Source organism: Cebus imitator, unplaced genomic scaffold (genome assembly GCF_001604975.1).
Source record: "Cebus imitator isolate Cc_AM_T3 unplaced genomic scaffold, Cebus_imitator-1.0 Scaffold313, whole genome shotgun sequence".
Classification (NCBI taxonomy): domain Eukaryota; kingdom Metazoa; phylum Chordata; class Mammalia; order Primates; family Cebidae; genus Cebus; species Cebus imitator.
Genome location: NW_016107628.1, coordinates 1,163,261 through 1,187,373, shown reverse-complemented (window position 1 = coordinate 1,187,373; position 24,113 = coordinate 1,163,261). Strand labels below are relative to the sequence as shown.

Sequence of the window (24,113 nt, the reverse complement as noted above, 5' to 3'; positions counted from 1 at the left end):
TCCTGAGTGTGTGAAAGCAGATGTTTCCATACCTGTGTCTCTTAGGAGGTATCTTCCAGCTCTGTCTCAGGGTAAAGATAAACTCTGGTGGAAAGAGTCATAAAACAAAATATTCCCACAATGTTTCCCATGGACAATATACAATAATGTAGCATAGTTATGCTCATTTTACAAACACATATCTGGAGAAGCATGAAGTTTGCACAGTTTGCCAAGAGAATGGAAGTTAATGGCATTTACCTTGGACTCTAGAGTTAGTACAACCAATATCTAAGACAACTTCAATGTCATCGAAGCTACTACATATAAATTAAAAATCTAAAAAGCTACCATAGGTTGAAAAGAGATGAGTCTTTATGAAAAGTGCATCTGGATAAAAACATAGTTTTAGAGAAAAGCCACCGGTATGTCTTCTTTCTGCTTATCCCCAGGGAACAGCAGAGATTTCTGCCTTGATTGCACAGATGGAAAAGAATACACTTAGAAATGAACTCTATTTGAGGAGCAAATATAGCTGGATAATAAAAGAAGAGACTTTTTTCAAAACTGTTCATTTTTCAATCAGTAAGAATTAAGATATCATCATAAAATGACTATCACCTGGAATATTATTTGACTCCTGAGAATGAAAGCTTCCTTTTTTATATAAGCAGACAGAAATAAAAGTTGGTGTCTCTGAAGCTTATTTTCCTAAAATCCCTGCCACCTATGTTCCCACTGCCTATTCTCCACATCCCTTAACCAGACTAGGTCAAAGTTTTGTCTGTCAGAGAGTTGAAGTAAAATGCAAGCCAAAAAGCTTTCAAAACTGAAATCTTCAACCACAGAAACAAGTAGTCTTAATCCAGCTTGGAGTGATTCTTGTATCTGGTAACAAAATTCACCAGAGCAGAAATCCTGCTTTCTGCCATCTCTAGAACATAAAAAAGAAAAGCATTTCTAATTCTCTGACAGTATTCTCAACAAATATTACATTTGACGAATGTGTGTATTGTGGCATGTTTGTGAGTAGACACACTCACTGGGCTAACAGTCTCTTGATGAAATTATCCAATCTGTTAAATATTTCTGCCCACAATTCTGCATAGGGCATCCTTGAACTCCTTGTTTCTCAGACTGTAAACAACAGGGTTGAGAAGGGGAGTGATGATGGTTTACGTCATGGAAAGAAGAAGGTCTTTTTCTAATGAACTTTCTGACTTGGGCTTGAGGTAGGCAATGGAGGCACAGCCATAGTGGACGATGACCACAGTGAGGTGGGAGGCACAGGTGGCGAAGGTCTTCTTCCAGCCCTCGGATGAGGCAATTTTAAGGATGGAAGAGATGATGAGGACATAGGAGATAAATATTAGGCCTATGGGCACGAAAATCACAAATGAACTTACACCATAATTGATTATCTCATTGATAGTGGTATCAGTGCAAGAAAGTTTCATGACTGGGTAAATATCACAAAAGAAGTGGTCCACTACTATGCCACAGAAGGGCAAATTGAACATGGCTGTCACATGGAGAACTGCCATAGCCAGACCAGTGCCAAAGGACCCACACACCAGCTGGGCACACAGTCCCTTGCTCATGATGACAGTGTACCTCAGGGGCCTGGAGATGGCTACATAGCGGTCATAACCCATTGCAGTAAGCAGGAAGCAATTATTAGTGGCCAAGATAACAAAAAAGAACATTTGGGTTGCACAGCCTGCCAAGGAGATAGGCTGGTTATGAAAAATGAGGCTGGAAAGCATTCGTGGTACAATGACCAGTGTGTACACCGTCTCTGAACTGGCTGGCATGCTTAGGAAGAAATACATAGGAGTCAATGTGGATGATAGTCACAGTGATGATGTTACCAGCCAGAGTTAAAACGTAGACAGTTAGGAAAACCACAAAGAGGGTTATCTGATGCTTTCCAAAGCTAGAGAATCCCAAGAAGACGAATTCTGTCACTTCTGTGAAGTTCTTTCTCTGCATTCTGCTATATCAGTGTCTGAAAGCAATAAATGGAGTCAACAAGGAGTAAATTCTCAGCAGCAATTGGACTTTAAAACAAAGAACACTGATAACTGTACTGAGATTGGATTGAATTCCCTTCTTTTTAATCAGAATGCTCATGCAGGGTCTTCTCACATGAAGAGAGAAGCCTACTTGTGCCTCTTTGGGGCTTTATACGTATGAACATTGTTACTGTAGAGCAAACTACTTCCTGTGCATGGAGAGGACTTCTGCCTGTATGCTCACCTCACAGATATTAGAGTGATGTTAGGAAGGGAAAAGGACAGCAAGGAGAAAGCCATGCTCTATATTTCAACCAATAGCAATACCCAGTCTTTAAACCCTCTTAATAAGGAGGACTCTGGTGAAGTGCCTGTCAAGAAAACCATAAAGATGAAAGTCTTGTGAAAAAAAATAATATAGTAGTTTGAAATATTTGAAGATGGAAAATTTTGTGAAGTGGCCACTGGGTTTCATAACAAGGTCACTGAGGAGCTTTTACACAGCATTTCAGTAGAATTATGAATATAGAAACTTGATTTTGGAGAGGTGATGTGGTCCAAATATGTTATTATACTCTCAAAACAGAACAACTGCAACATGACTTCTGCCATTATCTCTCCACTAAAATTGATGACTCAAGCCCTACCAAAGAAATCTTTTTTTTTTCTTTTTTTTTTTCTTTTTTTTTTCTTTTTTGCTGATTCCAGTAGGCCTTTTGAGTGAAGTCAGGAAGACAGAGCTGTGACAAAAAACATTGTGTAGTTGCCACTGTCCTCATAAAGGACTGGACAACTTGAGGTATAGGAATGACTCCAGAGATGAGAGAGAAATCTGCAGCTATCTGAAGCCCAACTAGCTTATCTATTTTTTAAAAGATGGTGAACAGACAATTCTGAGAAGCAGAGGCACTTGTCCCTTTTGTCAAAAAGCAAGCATATATAAAATGTATGGAGAGCATACAACCGATCCTGTGGTTCTCTTTAGTGACCATCTTATTGTTCTCCCTTTATTTTCAGAAGTATTAAAGCAGCCTTTCTCTCCCACTCCCCATTTTTCCCTGCAGGTTGGCTTTGGCATGTTCACGCCCATGAGATTGTTTGCTCAAATGTCACCAAGTAATTCTCCATTGCTAAAGCCACTGGACTTTGCTTTTTCTTCTTTTTCTCATCTTTGTCTGCTTTGACACTTCAAACTCCTACCTCATGGAAACATTCTCTGACCTTGGTTTCCATGACACCACACTGCTTTTCTCTCTTCTTTGTACTTATTTCATTACCTTCCATGAATCTCCTCTTTCTCCCTCTACCATAATTATGTATGCTCTTCTCTGGTCGATCCTTGGCCCTTGTGTGTGTGTTTTTTTGCATTCTTCCTCTCAAATTTTTCTGTTATCATTTCTATGATGATTGCTCTCAAATCTCTATTTTCATCACCAGTCTTTTTCCCAAGCCTCCATTTACCTCTTTCTTGACTTCTCTATTAATGTATCTTGCAATCATAATAAATTTCATATTTTTGAAAGTAAACTAAACATTAACCCTTTTTATATTCATAAAAAGCTCTCCATTTCAATTTTTCTGTCTTTTTTAATGAGCTTGTCATTATTCCTGTCAATTAATGGGTCAACATTTTAGAGCCATCTGTATTTTGACATCACATTCAGTGGCCTTTTTCTTTAAAGTTATGTCTTCTGTTTGTATAATTTCTGAATTCACAATGACCCACTCAAGACCAGGGTACCAAATTATCTAGCCAGAACAATAAAACATATTCCCCTTCTAAAATGTATATGCATCTGCAGAAGACCAAGAATGCTAAAACAATTTTAGGAAAGGAGCACAAAGTTGAAAAACTTACGCTACTTCATTTGAAGACTACGGTAATCAAGATAGTATGCTATCGATGCAAGTGCAGGTAGCAGAACAAAATGGAGAGTCCAAAAGTGGACTCACATATATACAGCCACTGATTTTTGATAATGTGCTAAGGTATCTCAGTGACAGTCTTTTCAACAAATGTTGCTAGATCAAATAAATGTCTGTATGGGAAAAATAAGCCTCAAACCTTAGATCCTGTCATACACACACAAAAAACATTTAGAATGAATCATAGATATGTATATAAAAGATAAAGCTATACAAATTCCAGACAAAAAATAAGGAATCAAATCTTCAATACCTTGAAATGAGCAAAGATTTCTTAGATATAAAACAAAAAGCATAACCCATAAAAGAACAAACTCACATACTTTATCAAAATCAAAAGCTTCTAATCTTCAAAAGATATCATTAGAAAAATGAAAATGCTTAGGCAGTCACAATGGCTCACATCTGTAATCCCAGCACTTTGGGAGAGCAAGAAAAGCTAATCACTTGAGGCCATGAGTTTGACACCAGGCTGGTCAACATGGCAAAACCTTGTCTCCACTAAAAATACAAAAATTAGCCTGGTCTGGTGGCACACACCTGTAATCCCAGCTACTCGGGAGGCTGAGGCACGAAAATTGCTTGAGCTTGGGAGGCAGAGGTTGTGGTGAGCCAAGATCGTACCACCACACTTCAGCCTGGGTGACAGAGTGAGACCATCTCAAAAAAAGGGGGGGAGGAAACAAAGAAAAGATAAATGAAAAGGAAAACCACAAGCTAGGAGGAAATATTTACAACACATATGTCTAAAATTGTAACCAGCATATATAAAGGATTCTTATAACTCAATAATAAGACACATTTTTCATGGACAAAATGTTTGAACAGACATTTCACAAAATAAGATATATAAATGTTCAGGATACATGGGAAAGAATGCTCAACATCATTAGCCATTAAAAAATTTGTAAAATAAAACCACAACGAGATACCACGATACACTCATTTGAATGGCTAATATTTAAAAGCTTAACAACAAATAATTTTGGAAAGGAAGTAAAGGAATTGAAACTTAAACATTGCTGATGGAAATGTAAAATAGAATCACCAAGTGGGAGAACAATTTGGCAGTTTTTTAGAAAGTTAAATATGTACTTACTCCATAACTCAGTTATTTTTTTCTACATGTTGACACAATAGGAATGAAAATATTTGTTCACACAGAGAAAGGTATTCGTGAATGGCCCTATTAGCTTTCTTCCTAATTGTAAAAAAACTGCAAATAACCCAAAAATCCAAGTTATAATGAATCCATATAATACAACACTGCTCAGCAATAAGAGAAACAAATTTCTAATACAAACAGCAACATGGCTGAATCTTTAAAACAGTATCCTGAATCAACTTGACACAAAAGAGTTAATACTGTATAATTCTATTTATATGATACTCTAGAAATACAAACCTAATTTATACTGACAAAAAAAGTGGTTGCCAGAATTGCTGGGGAATTGACTGAAAAAGAACACAAGGAACTTATTGGGGTAAAAGAAATGTTATTGATTGTGAGAGTGATAATACAGGGTGTATAAATTTGTCAAAACTCACCAAAACATATATCAAAAAATTGGTAGACTTTGTTATGTTATATTTTAATTGTATTGCATTGTATTATATTATGTCATGTAATATTATATCATACTGTATTATACTTCATCAAAGTTGATTCATTTGGACACAAATAAGATTTTAACCCTATGAATCTGTCTCTACTAGACTTATCATCCTTTAGGTGGTTTTTATGATGAAAAAAAAACATTGGAATTGGCTGGGACTTGAGAAATCTGGAAGCTGATCTGGAGTCTGTCAATGTCAAAACATGTGGTCTGGGGCAAATATGTCTCCACGGCCTCAAGTGCAAAATAAGGAGCTTAAACAAGATTGTCTCTAAGTTCTAATATACTAATCATATATCACTTCTCTGGTCTGGTAAGCACACCTCTGCTGGGCTGATAAGGCACTGCCCTATCAGACTGTTCTTACATAGCCAATCTGCCATCTTCACTATCTCCTCCACTGTAAAAAGCACCCTCCCCAGGACCTAGGAATATTCCAATACCCATTGTCAAAGCCATGCCTGTGTTCATATTTTTCTTCTTGCCTGGGCTGTTCTCCACTCCCTGTTGCTCACCCAGATTTCAAGTCCTCTGTGCCTGGAAGCACATCCCCATCATTACCAATACATTCTCAACATAAAACCCCCAATGAAATTACATTCTTATTCTTAGCTTAAATACAGAATTTTTAAAAAACTAAACTAGAATAGATTTATTTTTAATGTTTTAAAATTGTTTCTTAGGAGTATTTTAAGACTCAGCTCATTGCCTGGCATCTTCATGAAATCATCTCACACAACACTGTTTCTCACTTCTCTTTCTTTCATAAAGCCTATACCCAATGATGTACTGAAGGCAGCTTACACCAGCTCACCAGAGAATATTGCTAACATTCTTTCTCCGCTCCATATTCTGTAGTATCACGTGGGGAGATAAAAATCTGCTATAGAGAAATAGCATTAACTCAGAAATGGACAATCAGTATCAGGACTATTTTTTTTTTCCTGTAGAACTGAATGTTAAACATCTACCAACATACCACTGCCTTCATCCTTATACCATATACTGTGGCCCAGTCCATGTTATCTTGCATTGCTGTCTGTTATCTCCCATGTGTCAATCTTATTTCCCAAATTAGATTGCAAACACTTTGAAAGAATGTGCCAGGACTTCTAAATCTTCTCAATCCTTCACACAATTTACTCAGATAATCCTTCAATATGTACTAGGTGATTGAAGAGTATGAAGAATCTAGAATTCTTATCGCACTGTAATCGGAGCTCAATTTACCAAGGAGACAGAGTTACCTACCCATGAAAATAGTGGGACTCAAACAATAAGGGATGCTTTTGTGTAGCATCTTGGAGTAAATCTCAGTGTTTTTCTTCTCAATCCTTCTTTGTACTTTTCCACATGACTCAGAATGAGATGACAGTGAAAACCTAGAGCAACCGTGGGAAGAAAAAAAAAAAATGTTGCATGGGAGAGAGAAGCGTCAGTTGTGACTTAGTGACCAGTGATGTTGGAGCCTAGGAGGGATGAGTTCTGAGTGGTCAATAGGTGTCAGGTCTTATTAGTTGACATTACCACCTCCTTATCTCTGCTAGTTGGTGAATGTGTCCACCATCCAGATTGAGAGATTAGAGTAAGGCATAGTATTAACAAAGTATCCCAATGCACCAACATTTCCACTATTCCTGGATCCTTTCTTTTATTATTATTGTGTAGATTTTAATATGATTAATTCTTGAATCAATCCTCAGCTCTACCACCTAACTAACTATGAAGCCTCGAGCTACTTGTTTAGCCTCGCCAACCTTCATTCTCATCTGTAAATAGAGCAACAAAAGTACTGACCTCAGAGTAATAGTGTCAGGATTCAATTACGTAATTCATTCAAAGCTCTTAGCACAAGGTAGATGCTCAACAGTTGGTATCTCTTAAAATTATCCTTGGTATTGCTCTGTAATAGGAAGAAGGTATTCAAGAATTTTTTAAAAGTCCAAAAAAAAAAAAAAAACACAAAGAGAAGAAACCAGTATGAGACAATAAAAGATGAGAGTGTGAAAAAGAGAGAGAGAGAGACGGATGTGTAGATCATCCTCTTGGGAAAATAAGAGCACTGGAACAGACAGATGATATGCCAAATAAAAAAGAAAAGAGGGTATAGAAAAGTCTGAAGATGTAATAAGATAGAAAGAAGCTGTTATATAATTTGTTGATACCTATGAAAAAGTATGTGTCATTTATTTAAATCTGAATGAACCTGTGAGAGAAAATGAAAGAATTTAAAATCTTTAATTTATCTCCTGAAAATTGATGTTTCATGTAAATAACTACTAAAGAAAACAAACAAACAAAACTCTATAACTTCTTCTCCAGATACCTTGAAACACAAGCAAATTCTAAAATGCCAGGGATGGATAAAGTGACCTCTTGAAACATCTGTGATTATAACAGCTATCTGAAGAATCCAAAGGAAGAAAAATCCTTGTTCATAAGATGAATGTGAGAGAGGCTCTGTAAAGCTGTGCTTTTAGAACTTGAGCCCAGTGGCATATATGTGATGTTTGCCACCCAGAATTCTAGATCCTAGCCCAGGATGAGTGCAGGAACAAGTAGGACTGGAGACTGCCTGAGCTGAGAAGGACACAAAGGTATCCCCAGCACCTCTCAAATCTGGTCTGACATTGTCTATAAAAAATAAACAAACAAGCAAAAAAACTGGTTCTTTTTCAAAGATATATAATCTTACAATTACTTAGTTCCCTAAATAGATTGTAGCTTAGAGAAAGAATGGCATGTTACATCCTCATAGGTCTCCCAGGCTCTGAAAGCTATGTCTATAGGAGGAGAAAAAGAAGCTCATATAAACTCAGAGATCAGAAAGAAAATCTCAAAGGAAAAGCCACGTTGTCTACACCTCCTCTCCTGGGTCTCTTTTTCTCAGTACGTTCTGAGTATCTCAAGGGAAGCAATAAAGTTAGACTCCAGACAGATACCTAGGGGACTTATTAAAAATGGGAATTTTTAATTTTCCCAGTAGTTGGTACTTTGAGATTTCTGGAGCCATTCTGTTAGATGGTTTATATTCCCTTATTTTTTACTACATTGAGGGAGATGTCATAGATATGGTGCAAGAATTTTTGTCCTTAAAAGATGGTGGACTCCTATTCAATAGAGTATTAGAAGTTCTGGCCATGGGAATTGGGCAAAAGAAAGAAAGATGTTCAAAGAGGAAAAGAGGAAATCAGACTGTCTCTGTTTGCAGACGACATGATCCTATATCTAGAATCCCCCAATTTCTCAACCCAAAAGCTACTTAAGTTGATAAGCAACTTCAGCAAAGTCTCAGGATACAAAATTAATGTGCAAATTCCTATACACCAACAATAGACAAGCAGAAAGACAAATCATGAATGAACTCCCATTTACAATTGCTGCAAAGAGAATAAAATACCTAGGAATAGAGCTAACAAGGGAAGTGAAGGGCCTCTTCAAGGAGAACTACAAACCTCTATTCAATGAAATCAGAGAGAACACAAACAAATGGAAAAACATTCTTCCAATAGGAAGAATCAATATCATGAAAATGGCCATGCTGCCCTAAGTAATTTATAGATTCAATTCTACCCCCATTAAATGACCATTGACATTCTTCACAGAATCAGAAAAAACTACTTTAAAATTCATATGGAACCAAAAAAGAGCTCATATTACCAAGGCAATCCTAAGCAAAAAGAACAAACCTGGAGACAACACACTACCTGACTTCAAACTGTACTGCAAGGCTACAGAAAACCGAACAGCATGGTACTGGTACAAAAGCAGACACATAAACCAATGGAACAGAATAGAGATTTCAGAAATAAGACCGCACATCTATAACCATCTGGTCTTCAACAAACCTGACAAAAACAGGCAATGGGGAAGGGATTTCCTATTTAATAAATGGTTCTGGGAAAACTGGCTAACCATATGCAGAAAATTGAAACTAGACTCCTTCCTTACACCTTATACAAAAATTAACTCAAGATGGATTAAAGACTTAAATATGAACCCAAAGCTATTAAAAAAAAAAAAACCCTAGAAGAAAAGTTAGGCAATAACATTCAGGACATAGTCACAGACAAACATTTTATGACAAAAGCATCAAAAGCAATTGCAACAAAAGCAAAAATTGACAAATTAAATCTAATTAAACTAAAGAGATTCTGCACAGCAAAAGAAATTATCATCAGAGTAAATAGACAACCCACAGAACTGGAGAGCATTTTTGCAATCTATCCATATGACAAAGGTCTAATATCCATAATCTACAAGAAACTTAAACAAATTTACAAGAAAAAGAAACTAACGATCTCATTAAAAAGTAGGTAAAGGATATGAACAGACACTTCTCAAAATGAGACATTTATGTGGTCAGCAAACATAATTTAAAAAGTTCAACATCACTGATCATTAGAGAAATACAAATCAAAACCACAGTGAGATACCATCTCACACCAATCAGAATGGTGATTATTAAAAAGTTAAGAAACAGCAGAACCTGGTTAGGCTGTGGATAAATAGAAAAGCTTTTACACTGATGGTGGGAATGTAAATTAAATTATTGTAGAAGATGGTGTGGTGACTCCTCAAAGACCTAGAACTAGAAATACGATTTGACCCAGCAATCCCATTACTGGATATATATCCAAAGGAATGTAAATTATACCAAAGGAATATAAGTCAAATGAAAGAGATGTTCATTGCATGTATGTCATTGCAGCACTATTCACAATAGTAAAGACATGAAATCAGCCCAAATGCCTACCAATGATAGCCTGGATAAAGAAAATGTAGCACATATACACCACGGAATACTAGGTACCTATAAAAAGGAATGAGATCATGTTCTTTACAGGGACATAGATGGAGCTGGAAGACATTATGCTTAGCAAAGTAACACAGGAACAGAAAACCAAACACTGCATGTTCTCACTTATAAGTGGGAGCTGAACAATGAAAACACATGGACACAGGGAGGGGAACAACTCAAACTAGGGCCTGCTGTGGGGTGGGGGGAGGAAGAGCATCAGGATAAATAGCTAATGCATGTGGGTTTAATACCTAGGTGATGGGTGGATAGGTGCAGCAAACCACCATGGCATACATTTACCTATATAACAAACTTGCACATCCTGCACATGTATCCTGGAAATTAAATTTAATTAAATATAATTAATTTAATTTTAATTAAATATTTTAAAAGATTGTGGATTAGTCTCTGTAGTGTTTCTAAGGCAGAGGGCACTATGTGAGTAGGTAAAATTGGTATTTTCCAAAGACATCAATTTGTTAACTGATTCCATTTCAGTAGTAGAGATTTTCTTAGAAAATCATAGTCTGAGTATTAGCAGTTAGACTTTTCATGGAAGAATTTTCATGGAGTATGTCAAGTTCCTGGAATCCAGAGTTGCCTATTTTTGCATAATGCCAACTCCCCTGGCCTGATGCAAGTTCCTGTCTCCTGCATATAACTTAAAGTTCTTGTGAGACAATTGCAAATGATGTTTTAATTTTTCCATTTGACATCTATTTATTTTTGTCTTTACTACATGAAAGTTATGGAATAGTGTGAAGATTTGTAATTCATTTGTATTCCATAAGATCATTCCATAAGCTTAAGATTGTGCATTTTTTATTTAGCACACATACACACCAGGATCATAATCAAGTTGTCATATCAACTATAGCACCTGCTTCCATCCAGTACAGTTAAATGTCCTTAAACCTCCACAGCATTTCAATAAAAGCCAGAATAATAAATTCTTGAGTTGCCCCCAAATCTTGTTCTACCTCATGTTTTCAATCCAGTAACTCCTTAACTCAGTCTTTCCTCAGGTTTATAGTGACCATGATATCTTTCATAAGCCTTAACACCTTAGAAGTTATCAGAAGCATATTCATAAATCCTTTAGTTAATCTTCAGTTATCTCCATGATCTCTGCCTTTCACCTGCCCTGTTTGTTTCAGCTCTGCTACCTGACAGAAGCAATGTCATCACAAATTCTTCCTCCCTCAACATTGTTAAAATTTTCAAACTTAAGAAAAAGTTGCAAGTATAATACAAGTAACTCCTATATAACCTGTTCCTAGATACACCAATCATTTGCTTTTTGCCTCATTTGCCTCATCATTTCTATCTCTAAATTATATGAGAGTTAGAGTCATCATGCCCCTGAGTAATATTAAAGTATTACTCTTAAATACTTTAGATACTAAAGAGTAATACTAAAGTATTATTGTTAAATACTTTAGTGGGTGTTTCCTAGGAAAAAGGAAGTTCTCTTCTATAAGGTGAACAAATTACAGAGACACTAAATCAAGAACCACAGTCACACCTAAACACTAAGTGTCATAAAACATAAATTAAGACATAAAGTTGAGTTTTCTACATCACAATTCCAATGCATTTTCTTCTGATTTCTGCTGACCCTTTACTGCTTTCCTCCAAGGCCCTGAGGAAAACAATGACTTATCCCAGAAAAGAAAGAGTAGAATGATTAGAGCCCCCTCACCTCACATTTTCTTACCTCTTATTTCCTCTCCTCCTATCTGATCAAGAACACTGTTTCTGAAAAAGATAGTTTCCTCAGAGTGACTGATCACCCAATATGAATGTTCATTTAGAAACTGAAAATGCTTACCCTCATTTTTTTTCATGACCTAAAAAATTTCCCTTGCTTTCTCCTTGACCATGGCTCATGTATCTTCCCAGGCAAGATTGAATGCTATTTTTTCTTGAAAATACAGTAACTCCTTTTTTAACCAGTAGACAGTAAGTTGCTAACACAAAGGTCATCACCCTCAAATAATTTAGTATTTCCTATAAACAAGGACATTCTCCTTTATAAGCACAAAGCAATCATCAAAATCAGAAAATTAACATTTATTAATTATTGCTACGTAATCCTCAGATTCCCAGTCAAAGTTTTTTCAGGTGTGTCAAATTCTTTATAACAAAAGAATCAAGCTCAAAAATCAAAGATTTTATTTATTGTTATTAACCTCCTTAAAACTAGAAAAGTTCCTCAGTCTTTCTCTACCTTTTATTACTTGGACACTTCCAAAGATTACAGGCTGGTTATTTTGTTGAATGTGCCAAAATTCTTATTGTTCAGATATTTTCTTATGATTAGATTTATGTTATGAGTGTTTTTTGTTGTTGTTGTTGCATGCTGTCAAGAGGCATGTGATTCTGAATTATCCTATTTCTAATAATGTTTGTTTAATGACTTGATTAAGGTTATATAAATCAAGATTCTTTACTTTGAAGTCACTCTTTGTCTTTTAAAATTAATAAATATTTTTCAGGGAAGCAGTTTGAAACTAAATATCCTGTTCATCAAACTTTTTAATAATTATTTAATGTATATCATTTTGGATCCATGGCTTATTTTATGATTTATAATTACCTTAATTACTTATATTAGTGTTCAAATTATTGCCAGCATGGTCAGTGAGATCTTTAAGCTAGCTTTGCTGTCCTTTTGACAGGTCTTCATTATCATCAATCATCAGGAAAGTGCAAAGCAAAACCAAAATCAGATATTACCTCACACCTGTTAGAATGACTATTAAAAAAAAAGCAAGAGTCACCAAGGATGTGAGAAAGTTAAAACCCTTGTACACTGTTGGTGGAAATATAAAATGGTACAGTCGTGTTGAAAAATCGTAGGTTTGTTAAAAGGAAGTTTTTCAGATGTGATCCAGCAATACCACTTCTGGGTATATAACCAAAGAATCTAGATCAGCATCTCAAAGAGATATCTGCACTCAGTGTTCATCGCAGCATTATTCACAATAACCAAGACATGGACACAATTTAAAACCTGTAGGACATTATGCCAAGTATACTAAGGCTGTCATGATTTCACTTACATGAGGGACCTAAAATAATTAAAGTCACAGAAACAGTAAAATGATGGTTGCCAGTGACTGGGGAGAGAGAGAAATGGAGAGATGCTGTTTAGCAGGTACATCGTTCCAGTTATACAGTATGAATAAGCTCTAGAGAGCTGTGTATATCATTGTGCCTATAGTTAACAATACCATATTGTGCACTTAAAAATTTGTCAGAAGAGTAGATATTATGTTAAGTGTTCTCACCATAATTAAAAAAAAAAAAATCTTTAATCCATGGGAATGTGTGTTGTAAAAGGTTTGACTCAGAGTAAGTATTTTCCTCTCTTTTACTTTAATTATCTTGTCACTTAAAGAAAATCTATACAGATTTGTATTACTGCTTATTTGATTCAACAAAATATTTACTGAGTCCATGCAAAGTATAAAACAAAGTGCTAGGTGGTAGATGGAACGAAGAGGACAAACTACTTTAAGGATCTTCCTATCTCTAAGGGTGTTCAGATGGCACCCTGTTACATATATAAATGCCTATAACAGGAAGCAGAATATTATAATTACCAGGGAAATTTCATAATAACTACAATGATGGTGAAAATCTTTCTATGCACAAAGCACTGTGCTGAGTATTTAGTGTGTATTACTAGCTACTCAAATCCCATGAATGTGGGGATATTCCTGTTTCACACATGAGGAACTATAGGTTCAAAATGTTTAAATGCTTCCCTAACTGTCCACATTTATAAAATGAGAAAGCTAGATTTGAAATCCAGGTTTGTCTAATTCCAAAACCTTTGCACTTCATTACTATGGCATTCAGAAGATGAAAACATCCTAATTTATTAGATCAGGAGAGACATAATGGAGATGGCATATGAAATAGACTTTTAAGAGGCATTGGAGTTTAAGAAGCAGACAAAGGGAGGGGAGCACTACACACTGGGGTCAGTTGGGGGGAAATAGGGGAGGGATGGTGGGGGGTGGGGAGATGGGGGGGGATAGCAGGGGGAGAAATGCCAGATGTAGGTGATGGGGAGGAAGGCAGCAAATCACACTGCCAGGTGTGTTCCTATGCAACAATTTTGCATGTTCTTCACATGTACCCCAAAACCTAAAATACAATAAAATAAATAAATGGGAAAAAAAAAAAAGAAGCAGAGATATGTCTGAAAGCTACTTCAGTTATAAAGAAGAGAATGGGTCAAAGTATTTAAAAGGAGAGACCCATGGCATGTAATATGATTTATAAGTAGATGAGTTTGACCACACAATAGGATTTGTGGAGGAAGCAAGGTCAGACCAATAGATTGGGAAAGAACTGTGAATGGCTCCAGATCCCAGGATAATGATTCTGCATTTCATTCAAGACACAAAAGGTAGCTTAAGCAAACTGCAACTATAAACCTCATTCAGACATTCAGAGAAATGACAAAGTGGGGAACTGCTTTGAGAAAGTGGCAATTAAGGTATGACCCACTCTGAAGATCAGAATAGGAGAAAAAAGATTATGGGTGGCAGTTACTGAATCGAGAAAATTCATCCAAGAATGTTGGGAGGAAAGATGAAGAAGAGTCAATGAAATGCTGACAAAATAATAATAATAAAGAAAAAGAGGAGTGTCCAGGAGTAGAGTAATCGCAATAAGGTGTAGAGCAGATTAACAGAATTAAAGAAGCAGGATAAATGGAATAATAAATATCTGTGGTTAAGAAATTTCAGTTTGATATTTGAGGGGAAAACAGCAAGGCTGAGTTATTATAACAGCATTCATGACCATTTAATCACAAGAGAAATTGGGGGTCACTGTTAAAGCCCATCAAAAAAGAAAATAAAATCTTCATAATGCATGGTACACAATAGACATTCACAGAAAGTATGTTCAATGAATGCATGCATATATGCATGCATGAATGTTAAGAGAGCATCACCATATTTGGTTATTCAACTTTGCCTTAAATGGCTGAGGTCAGAAGATAACCAAATTGTTGGTCAACTGCTGACCTCTGTGAGAACAGTGAATGAGTATCTGGGAAGGCAAGTCATACATGAAGAGGGAAAGGGAGAGAGGCAGGTGAGAGATGGTCAGAACAATTTCTCAGAAACTGGAGAGGATATCTCCAGTTTTCTGAATCTCCTTAACAAAGTTCTGGCATATTATACTAAATGAATAGGAGGAGGGTATAGATTTTCAGTGTTTATTCAGCAGAAAGCAGAATCCCAGAATGTTCTACAAACAGAAGACTACTTCACAGAACAAAAAAGAAAGAAGAGGCCTTGTTTCCACAGCCTGTTAGAGTCCCAAGCTTATGGAGACCCTCCACATGACTCAGGATCTCATGGAAGAACACAGGATCCTCAGACAGAGTGGAGAGTAGCATGACGCTCTCTTGACATGACCAGCCCAGCCCCTCGTCTCATCCATAACCCTGCAGCTCTGTAACCACTGTTCCCAGCAGCAAAATCTGGGTCACAGGACTTGGAGCTCTAGCAGTCACTTGTGTCTAATAAATAACTCCCATTGATTTTCCAGCCCGGGGTCTCACCACTCCTTCCCCATCAGCAGCTCTGATTGCTGACACAAAGGGGGCAGAGCTGGAAAATCACTCACACATTATTGGTGCTCTTCCTCACTTATCCTCACCCAAAGTGTATATAAACCCTGAATAGCTCACAGCCTACGTTTGTGAATCTCTGCGTAACTAAGTTACAAGCTGGGTGGGCACAACCATTGTGCTACCTGTGACCCTCATCCTGGTCACTGCTACTGCTGTGACAGCCCAGACCAAAAGGATGGATAAACTGCTGTTTTGGGTGTCTGTCCTCACCAGCCTCTTGGAAGCCATTGCCCAAACAAGTAGGGAGGTCAGGGGTATATGACAATGTGGGGTAGGGTAGGTGGGGGTGGCAGGGGTAGATTGTAGGAAGAAAAGACAAGAGGTTGCCAAATATAAAATTGAATTTGTGATTCTTTTCCTGTTCACATTTCAGGTGAAGATTCTGATATCAATTTTTTTTTCTCTTGCAGACATGATTGGGAAGGTCTTTATTTTTCCTAAAGAGTCGAATAGTGCTCACGTGAGCTTGGCTACACAGCTGGAGAAACCTCTGCAGAACTTCACTGTATGTCTTCGTGCTTATACGGACCTCTCCCGTGGCTACAGCCTCTTCTCCTATAGCATCCAGACCCGGAGTGATGAGACGGTCATTTTTAAGTCTCAAATTGGAGAGTACAACCTTATCATTGGGGGTGACAAAGTTTTCTTCAAGGTCTATGAAAATTTCCCTGCCCCAGTGCACATCTGTGCTAGCTGGGAGTCCTCCTCAGGTATTGCTGAGTTCTGGGTCAATGGGAAGCCTTTGGTGAGGAAGGGGCTGAGGCAGGGTTACTCTGTGGGAGCTCACCCCAAGGTTGTTCTGGGCCAGAAACAGGATTCCTATAGAGGCAAGTTTGTTAAGCGCCAGTCCTTTGTGGGGGAGATTGGAGATGTGTACATGTGGGCCTCTGTGCTGTCCCCAGAAGAGATCTGGTTTGTGTATCAAGGTATCTACATGGAACCCAGTATTCTGGACTGGCAGGCACTGAACTATACAATGCAAGGTTATGTGGTCACCAAGCCCCTTAAATGGAGTTGAAAGTCAACTTCAATAGGACAAAGTTACTGGGAAGGAAATCACCAGCATGAAAGACCAGCTCTGAAGACAACTCTACTTCATGCTCTATGGCTATTTCTCTGTTTTCTTTGAATTTCCTATCTACTGAGCTGCTTAATTTACAATAAAAGTACAATGCCTCCTAGCATTTGTTCATTTTTTTTTCATGGCCCAAAACATCTCTCATTTGGAAGTCACGTTTTCGAGTGTTGCCATTATTCAGAAAGTGGGGAAGAGCCAGGATATAATGAAAACAAAACTTGGAAAAAGAAGGAAAAAGTAGAAGGTTTACACTTGATTAGTAGTAGAAACTTTTAGACTTTTCATTTAATGGAGTTTATTCTTGTTTTACTCACAACCAACAATTATTTACTCGCAATTATTTGTGTGGAATTTAATTGAAGAATGCCAAATTGGATTTCCAGGTCACAGCTAATAGAAATAGAAAGAACAGTCCTGGGATTGCTCTAGCCATGAAGAGCTCTTACTTCTTTCCTTATGACACATCCCTCGACCCCTTCCAGTAAAACACATGCATGTAAACCAGGGCAGCAGGACTATTGGGACCATGTGGGCCAAGGTGAATCTTCCTCAGAGCCAGTAGCTCCAGGAGAACTGTGTATAATTAAAGATCATACAATGTCCCACAGTCATCAAGAAAATATGTTCTCAGCAGTACTCATGTCACCTTTGCTTAAAATCCCTTAAAGATTCCCAGGTACTTATATAATAGAGTTGTCATTTGAGACTGAAAAGGTTTTCTAAACGCTAAGGAAGAGCTGCTGCATGTATTTCTTACAAGTCCCATCAGCTTCCCCACCAACTAGTAAGAAAATGGCAAGTAGACCAGGATAGGCAGGTGTTTTGTTGGTATGAGAAATGTTTTACTTCCCTCTGCCATCTCCTGACCTAACCACATATTTTCTGTTTATAATACATGTATTAATCTGTTTTTGCCCTGCTTTAAAGATACTACCTGAGACTGGGTAATTTATAAAGAAAATAGATTTAATTGATTCACAGTTCCACATGGTTTGGGAGGCCTCAGGAAACTTACAATCATGGTGGGAGGTGGAAGGGAAGCAAGGCACGTCTTACATGGTGGTGAGAGAGAGTAAGCGAGCAAAGGGGAAGTGCTACACTGTAAAACCACCAGATCTCATAAGAACTCACTCATTGTCACAAGAACAGCATGGGAGAAATGGCCCCCTTATCCAATCACCTCCCACCAGGACCTTCCCTTGATATGTAGGAATTACAATTTGAGATGAGATTTGGGTGGGGACACAGAGCCAAATCATATCAATTTTTAAAAATAATTTTATATTTTTAATACTAGAAAGAACAAAAACACTATCCTCCCTTTTCTATTTGATGAATATAATGGCCATAATCTTTTGCCAGCATTAATTTAATGCATTTTAGTTTTTCCTTTAAAACATCTCTCCCATGCAGCCTTCCATCCTAGGACTAAGCTTTGTGACATATTGTTCCCAGGTAGGCATAATTTAGTAAGACAAAAAAGTATTTAAGTGTGAGTGTGAGATTTCCACACATGGGGAGGTGTGGGAAAGTCCACATGTTGGAAAGCCCACAAAACCCATTCTGGTGCAGCCACAAGCTGGTGGTGACTCTGTCAGCCAAGATCCCTGAGTGACGGTTTACAGCAGAATACCCCGTGCACAGCATACAGTAGATATGTACTACATTATATCAGTAGTACATATGACAGTCCAGCTTCTATTTGCTGCTGAAACATAGCCCTGTTCAATCTAAGATACCTACTGAATGATGGATAAGGGAAAAAGATGGAAATAAATCACAGGACAATTTGTTTCTTCTGTCCCTTAAGAGTTGTGTGAAGGAAAAGGCAGACTGAAGAGAAAGAGAATCAGTTAGATTTGTGTGTCCTGATTCCTCCTCTCCGGGCTGCCTATGCTAATCCAGGAATCATCCCATCAAAGTGAATGTGGTGGTTCAACTCAGTTTGGGAGAGGGGCCTAGAAATATAGCTTAACTTGTGATCTCTGTTTCCAAATGGGGAATATGGTCCTTCAGAACCTGAGAGGAGCTCAGAAAGCAGGTGGTACGAAAGACAGTAGGGCTTCTATGAGACCCACATGAGAGAAAGCACACTCCCTTTTCTATATCCAGTCACTATCTTTGGGAAGTGTAGGGAAGAGCATGGAAATGGGAAACACTGATCAATTATTCCAGGAGACTACCATCTAAAGGGATGACTTAAATTATCACTCCAGACACCCCCACTGCCTTGCCTTCTGAGTAGTGGTTCATGAAGAAGATCAGAGAGCTACCATGTGAATAAAATATTCAGCTTCACCACACAGATAGTCCCATTGGGAACTTGTGGAAAGGAGACTCCTCTTCTGTAAAACATGGAGAAGTTCTGAGGCCTGGCTTATATAACTTTGATATCACATAACCACTTTATTCCTTCCTTCACTTGTCTAATAAACCAATATTTATTTCACATCTACTATGTGTCAGACCCTGTGCTAAGCACAGGAGATACAGGACAGAGAAAAACAGATGGAATATCTACCCAGAGAGTTTTGCCACTGGAAGAAATTTCTCCAACTCAACAATTAACTAATGTTGTAAACACTGGCTACTGAATGTTGACATTTCTCCAGCCTCCTGTTAATTCTATACCTTTTCTCCCAATCTCTTCTTCAGGAGGAGAAATAAACCTTTTTCAGAAGTGTTAATTCCCATTGATAATATCTATAAGTTACAATAGCCAGTTAGTTGTGTTAATTGAATTGGATCTGGTAACCTTCCCCTGGTACCTTCTGTAACTGTCAGATACATTGGCAGTGGTAGCAAAGGAGAAAAACATCTCAACTTAGGGAACACTTGTGACATTCATAACCCACCAGGAAAAAAAACTTTTTTAAATCTTCACGGCATAGAGGCCCAGAAACATACCTGAAGAAAGAAACCAGAGTCAGAGATCACGATCATTTCTTTTTTTTTTTTTTTTGAGACGGAGTTTCACTCATGTTACCCAGGCTGGAGTGCAATGGCGCAATCTCGGCTCACTGCAACCTCCGCCTCCTGGGTTCAGGCAATTCTCCTGCCTCAGCCTCCTGAGTAGCTGGGATTACAGGCACGCACCACCATGCCCAGCTAATGTTTTGTATTTTTAGTAGAGATGGGGTTTCACCATGTTGACCAGGATGGCCTCGATCTCTTGACCTCATGATCCACCCGCCTCGGCCTCCCAAAGTGCTGGGATTACAGGCGTGAGCCACCACGCCCGGTCCACGATCATTTCTGATCCTTCCAGTTGTCACAGGGCCAATGAAGCCTTGGGGAACAATGGCTATATCGGTGTCCTAGAATAAATGCCCAGTGGGCAGAGCAGTCACTAACATCAATGTCCTTCTTTTGATCCTCTACCATATTCATGAGTGAGTCTACTACCTATGGTGGAGATTGGGTGAAAAGTCTACAATAAGCTCCTCCCATGTAATTTACTAAGAAATTTTCCAGGAAAAAAGCACATGATATGGTTTGGCTAATATACCACATGTAGTAATACTCTGCTCCATACCATTATATCCCACAATTTACTTAGGGAAATTCAGTGTAGATCTTTGAGATTACAGTAAATAATCGTCTACTTAAGACTACAATAAAATTTAGCTTCAGATTGAGTTGAGATGACAAAAAGTGAAAGATTTGACCTAGAAGTGTTCATTGCTAGTTCCTTTTGAAGTGTGAAACTGAACTTTTCAGATGACCCAAAGAGATATCCCAATGCTGACATGAAAAGAGGAACCAGACATGGATCACTTTGACTTGATATAGATAATAGCTCTTTGAGTTATGAATTGGCTTCATTTGAGCTTCAGAGTTTTCCATTATCCTCCATGACTATAGATCATCTTAAGTTGTACCACATGAATTTAAAACTATTTTTGTAGTGAAAATGATCAAATATCACCAATTTCATGTATGTGTTTCAACCTAATACGTACTCGGAGAAACAACCTCACAGTTGGGATAGTACAGTGTTTACATCTGGAATAATACAACTGTAGGAGTCAGGGTTGACTGGAATATTGCAGCTGATATATTCCATGAGGACTGGAGGCTCCAAAGGGCCCACTTAGCTATGTCTCTAGGAGATGAATGACCTCCAATGAAAACAAAAATGTGCTGAGGTAATACATTTCTTTTGTGCAACCTCTTGGGTACCATCTACCCACCTCACAAACACGGACAGACAGATGAAAGAGTTGATAGAGAAAAAGAGGGAGGGGGAACAGAGGAAAGAGAAGGAAGAAAAAGAAGGAGTAGATAGGTAGAGAAAAGTTGTTATAGCCATTTGGAATGCTTTCAACTTCCAATACTCCAACTCCTAGACTAACAGTGGCTTAAACTAACAAAGATATATATTTTTTCTGTGTCTCATACCAAGAGGTTTAAAGCAAGTGGTCCAGAACGGTGCATTTTTAATGTCTTCTTCCAGATCATGTTGATTCTAACAATGTAGGTCATAAAATGGCTTCAGCAGTTCCAGCCATCACATTCATGTTTAAGGTAAAAAGAAAGAGAAAGAGGCAAGCACTGGAAATAAGCACTGGAAATACCCATTCTATATTTTAGAAAAGCCAAAGTTTTCTAGAAGCCCTCCACCCCATCCCACTCCGTGCAGAAATCTGCTACACTTCATTGGCTGGAACTATGTTACATGCAAGATGCTGAATTATTGGGTATTTAGTAGCCAGCAAAGTTGTGGCAATGTTGTTTTTCTGAAGCAGCATTCCAGCTTCTAGAGACTAGCTTCACGCGTTTCAAGAGGCAGTTGTGGTAGTAGCGGTGGGAAAAACAAAGGAAAACAAATCTGTAATCCAGTGTCTGGCCACTAGCTACTTTGCTGCTGACAGGCATCTGCCTCAGCATCAGTGGCTTTCTGAACCCTGAATCACTATTGGAGTGGGAAGTTTGTGAAAGCTGCAGGCCTGGGAGTGACCTCCTGATCCCTCAGCGTCCTGACTTTTGCAGAGGCAGGAGCACCCCTGGTGGGCCGGTTCAGTAATCTTCTTCTAGAGTCATTCTCAAAGACATAGCTCAGAGCCTGCGCCTACAGTCCTTCGTGATTTTGTAAACACTTGATCACATTGTTTAAACATCTTTCTGTTTATAATAGCTTGCACGGTTTCTGCCTCCTGCAATGAGGCTCTAACTGATGTACCAGCCTACTTACTGTTTTGCCACAGGTAGTGAAGTGAAAAGCAGGCTCTGCAGGGCCTCAGCCGCTGCCCAGGCCTGTCAAGAAGAAACTAACGAGAACTAATTTCCTCAGCCTCCCAGAGCCTGCCTAAGAGAACACATACTTACTCTCCAGGCACAGTCTTCATCACAAAGATCTGAATCTTTGTAAGTGTCCATGGTTCTGATATTCATTCTTTCCTGAACAAATGACGCATCTTTTGCGTCCTCAGATTTTGGTTTCCTACTCTCTTCATTTTTCTTTTCTTTTCTATTGTAGAAAATGACCTTAGGACTAACATACTGATACATGAATACATCACAAGATATTCAGCCTCCAGAATTTATAATCATTTTTGGAAGCTCTTTCTGTAAAGAACAATTTGTTTGGAATTTATTAATGAATTTCTTCTGTCACAGAGTCACCTTTAGCGAATAGAGATTGTGGAGATAGAGAGTTGAACAAAGATCTTTTGCTACAACTGTGAGTTGACTGGGGTCAATTACAGCTCGGCCATGACAAGGACCTGACCTGAATGAACCTCAAAACCACCAGATACAAGTTCTCTGGAGTAAGGGGATTTGTGTACTTACCAGTATGTGCTCAGCACCTGAAATAGTGCCTGACACATAGTGGGTGCTCAATAAATATCTGTTGAATGAAAGAATATATAGTGATACCACAGAGTCCACACTTCACTAAGCCTCCAACATCATTTAGTCACCAAGGCAAAGTCATTGGGGAGGATGCTATCCTCACTTCCCTGTCTTTATGCTGCCTTTCTTCATCCTCTTACTTAATGTATATCGAGTACTATATTCTCTCTGAATAATAATACAAGGACGGAAGAAAGAAAACATGAGGCCCACCCCAGGGCTCTTACAGACTCACTTCCTGGCTCTAGGGTTTACCATTTCCAGGGTCAGTCTCTAGCCTTGGGGAAAAGCCTTAAATACCACTACTAAAATGGTATTGTATTGCTCTTCTACCCCAAAAAGAGGCACATTAAGGGATGGATTACCTAGTCAAATTGATCTGATTGCCAACTCTAACAGGTAAATAGCACTAAAATGTAATGAGATGGGCAAAGTTATAATATTTAAGAAATTAGATTTGAATATTTTGGAAATCAACAGGAGAGGGACAGAGGTGTAATAGAATAAGACTCTGTGTGTGTGTGTGTGTGTGTGTGTGTGTGTGTGTATGTGTGTGCGCGCGTGCGTGCGCGCGTGATGGGTAGTAGAATAAGACTGCCAAGGAATATGCTTAAGTCATCATAGATATATTTTAAATAGCTGTATTAGATAGTAGTTTAAAACACAAACACAAACCTTTTTATCTCACACACTGTCTAAGAGCAACTTAGTTATGTGGTTCTGTCCAGGGGATCTCATGATGTTGCAAACATGTCAGCCAGCATGCAGTCATCTCAAGGCCTGATCAACACTAGTGGATCCACTTGATGGCAGTCCACTGACAGCTAATGACATCTACATTTCCTACTGGGTGTTGGCAGAAAGCTTCAGTTTCTCGCCAGTTCCTGGGTGTCCTCATCTGAGTGATCCAGGAGCAGGCGAGAGAGCAGGCAAGAAGCTGCACTGCTTTTTATGACACCATTTTTGAAATCACATTTTCATTTTTTTCTATTCATCAGAAGTGACTCACCAGGACATGGAATCAACCTAGGTTCCCATCAACAGATGAATAGATAAAGAAAATGTGGTATACATACACAATAGAATGTTATTAGCCATTAAAAAGAAGGAAATTCTGTCATTTACAACAAAATGGATGAAGCTGGAAGACATTATGCTAAAAAAATAAGCCAGGTACAGA

General features: G+C 38.1%; 2 protein-coding genes across 2 annotated transcripts; one reads left to right on the top strand and one right to left on the bottom strand.

Annotated features, from left to right (window-relative positions):
* Positions 1 to 1,058: 1,058 nt before the first annotated feature.
* Positions 1,059 to 1,971, bottom strand: LOC108286061 (olfactory receptor 10J5-like). The gene is given in 2 exon segments (XM_037729657.1): positions 1,059 to 1,815; positions 1,817 to 1,971. Coding segments are annotated over 2 exon segments (912 nt in total).
* Positions 1,972 to 16,045: 14,074 nt separating this feature from the next.
* Positions 16,046 to 17,180, top strand: LOC108286065 (serum amyloid P-component-like). Its single transcript, XM_017503673.2, has 2 exons — positions 16,046 to 16,238; positions 16,410 to 17,180. Exons 1-2 carry the CDS (start codon positions 16,175 to 16,177, stop codon positions 17,015 to 17,017), a joined length of 672 nt encoding a protein of 223 aa, XP_017359162.1. The 5' UTR covers positions 16,046 to 16,174; the 3' UTR covers positions 17,018 to 17,180.
* The last annotated feature ends 6,933 nt before the right edge of the window (positions 17,181 to 24,113 follow it).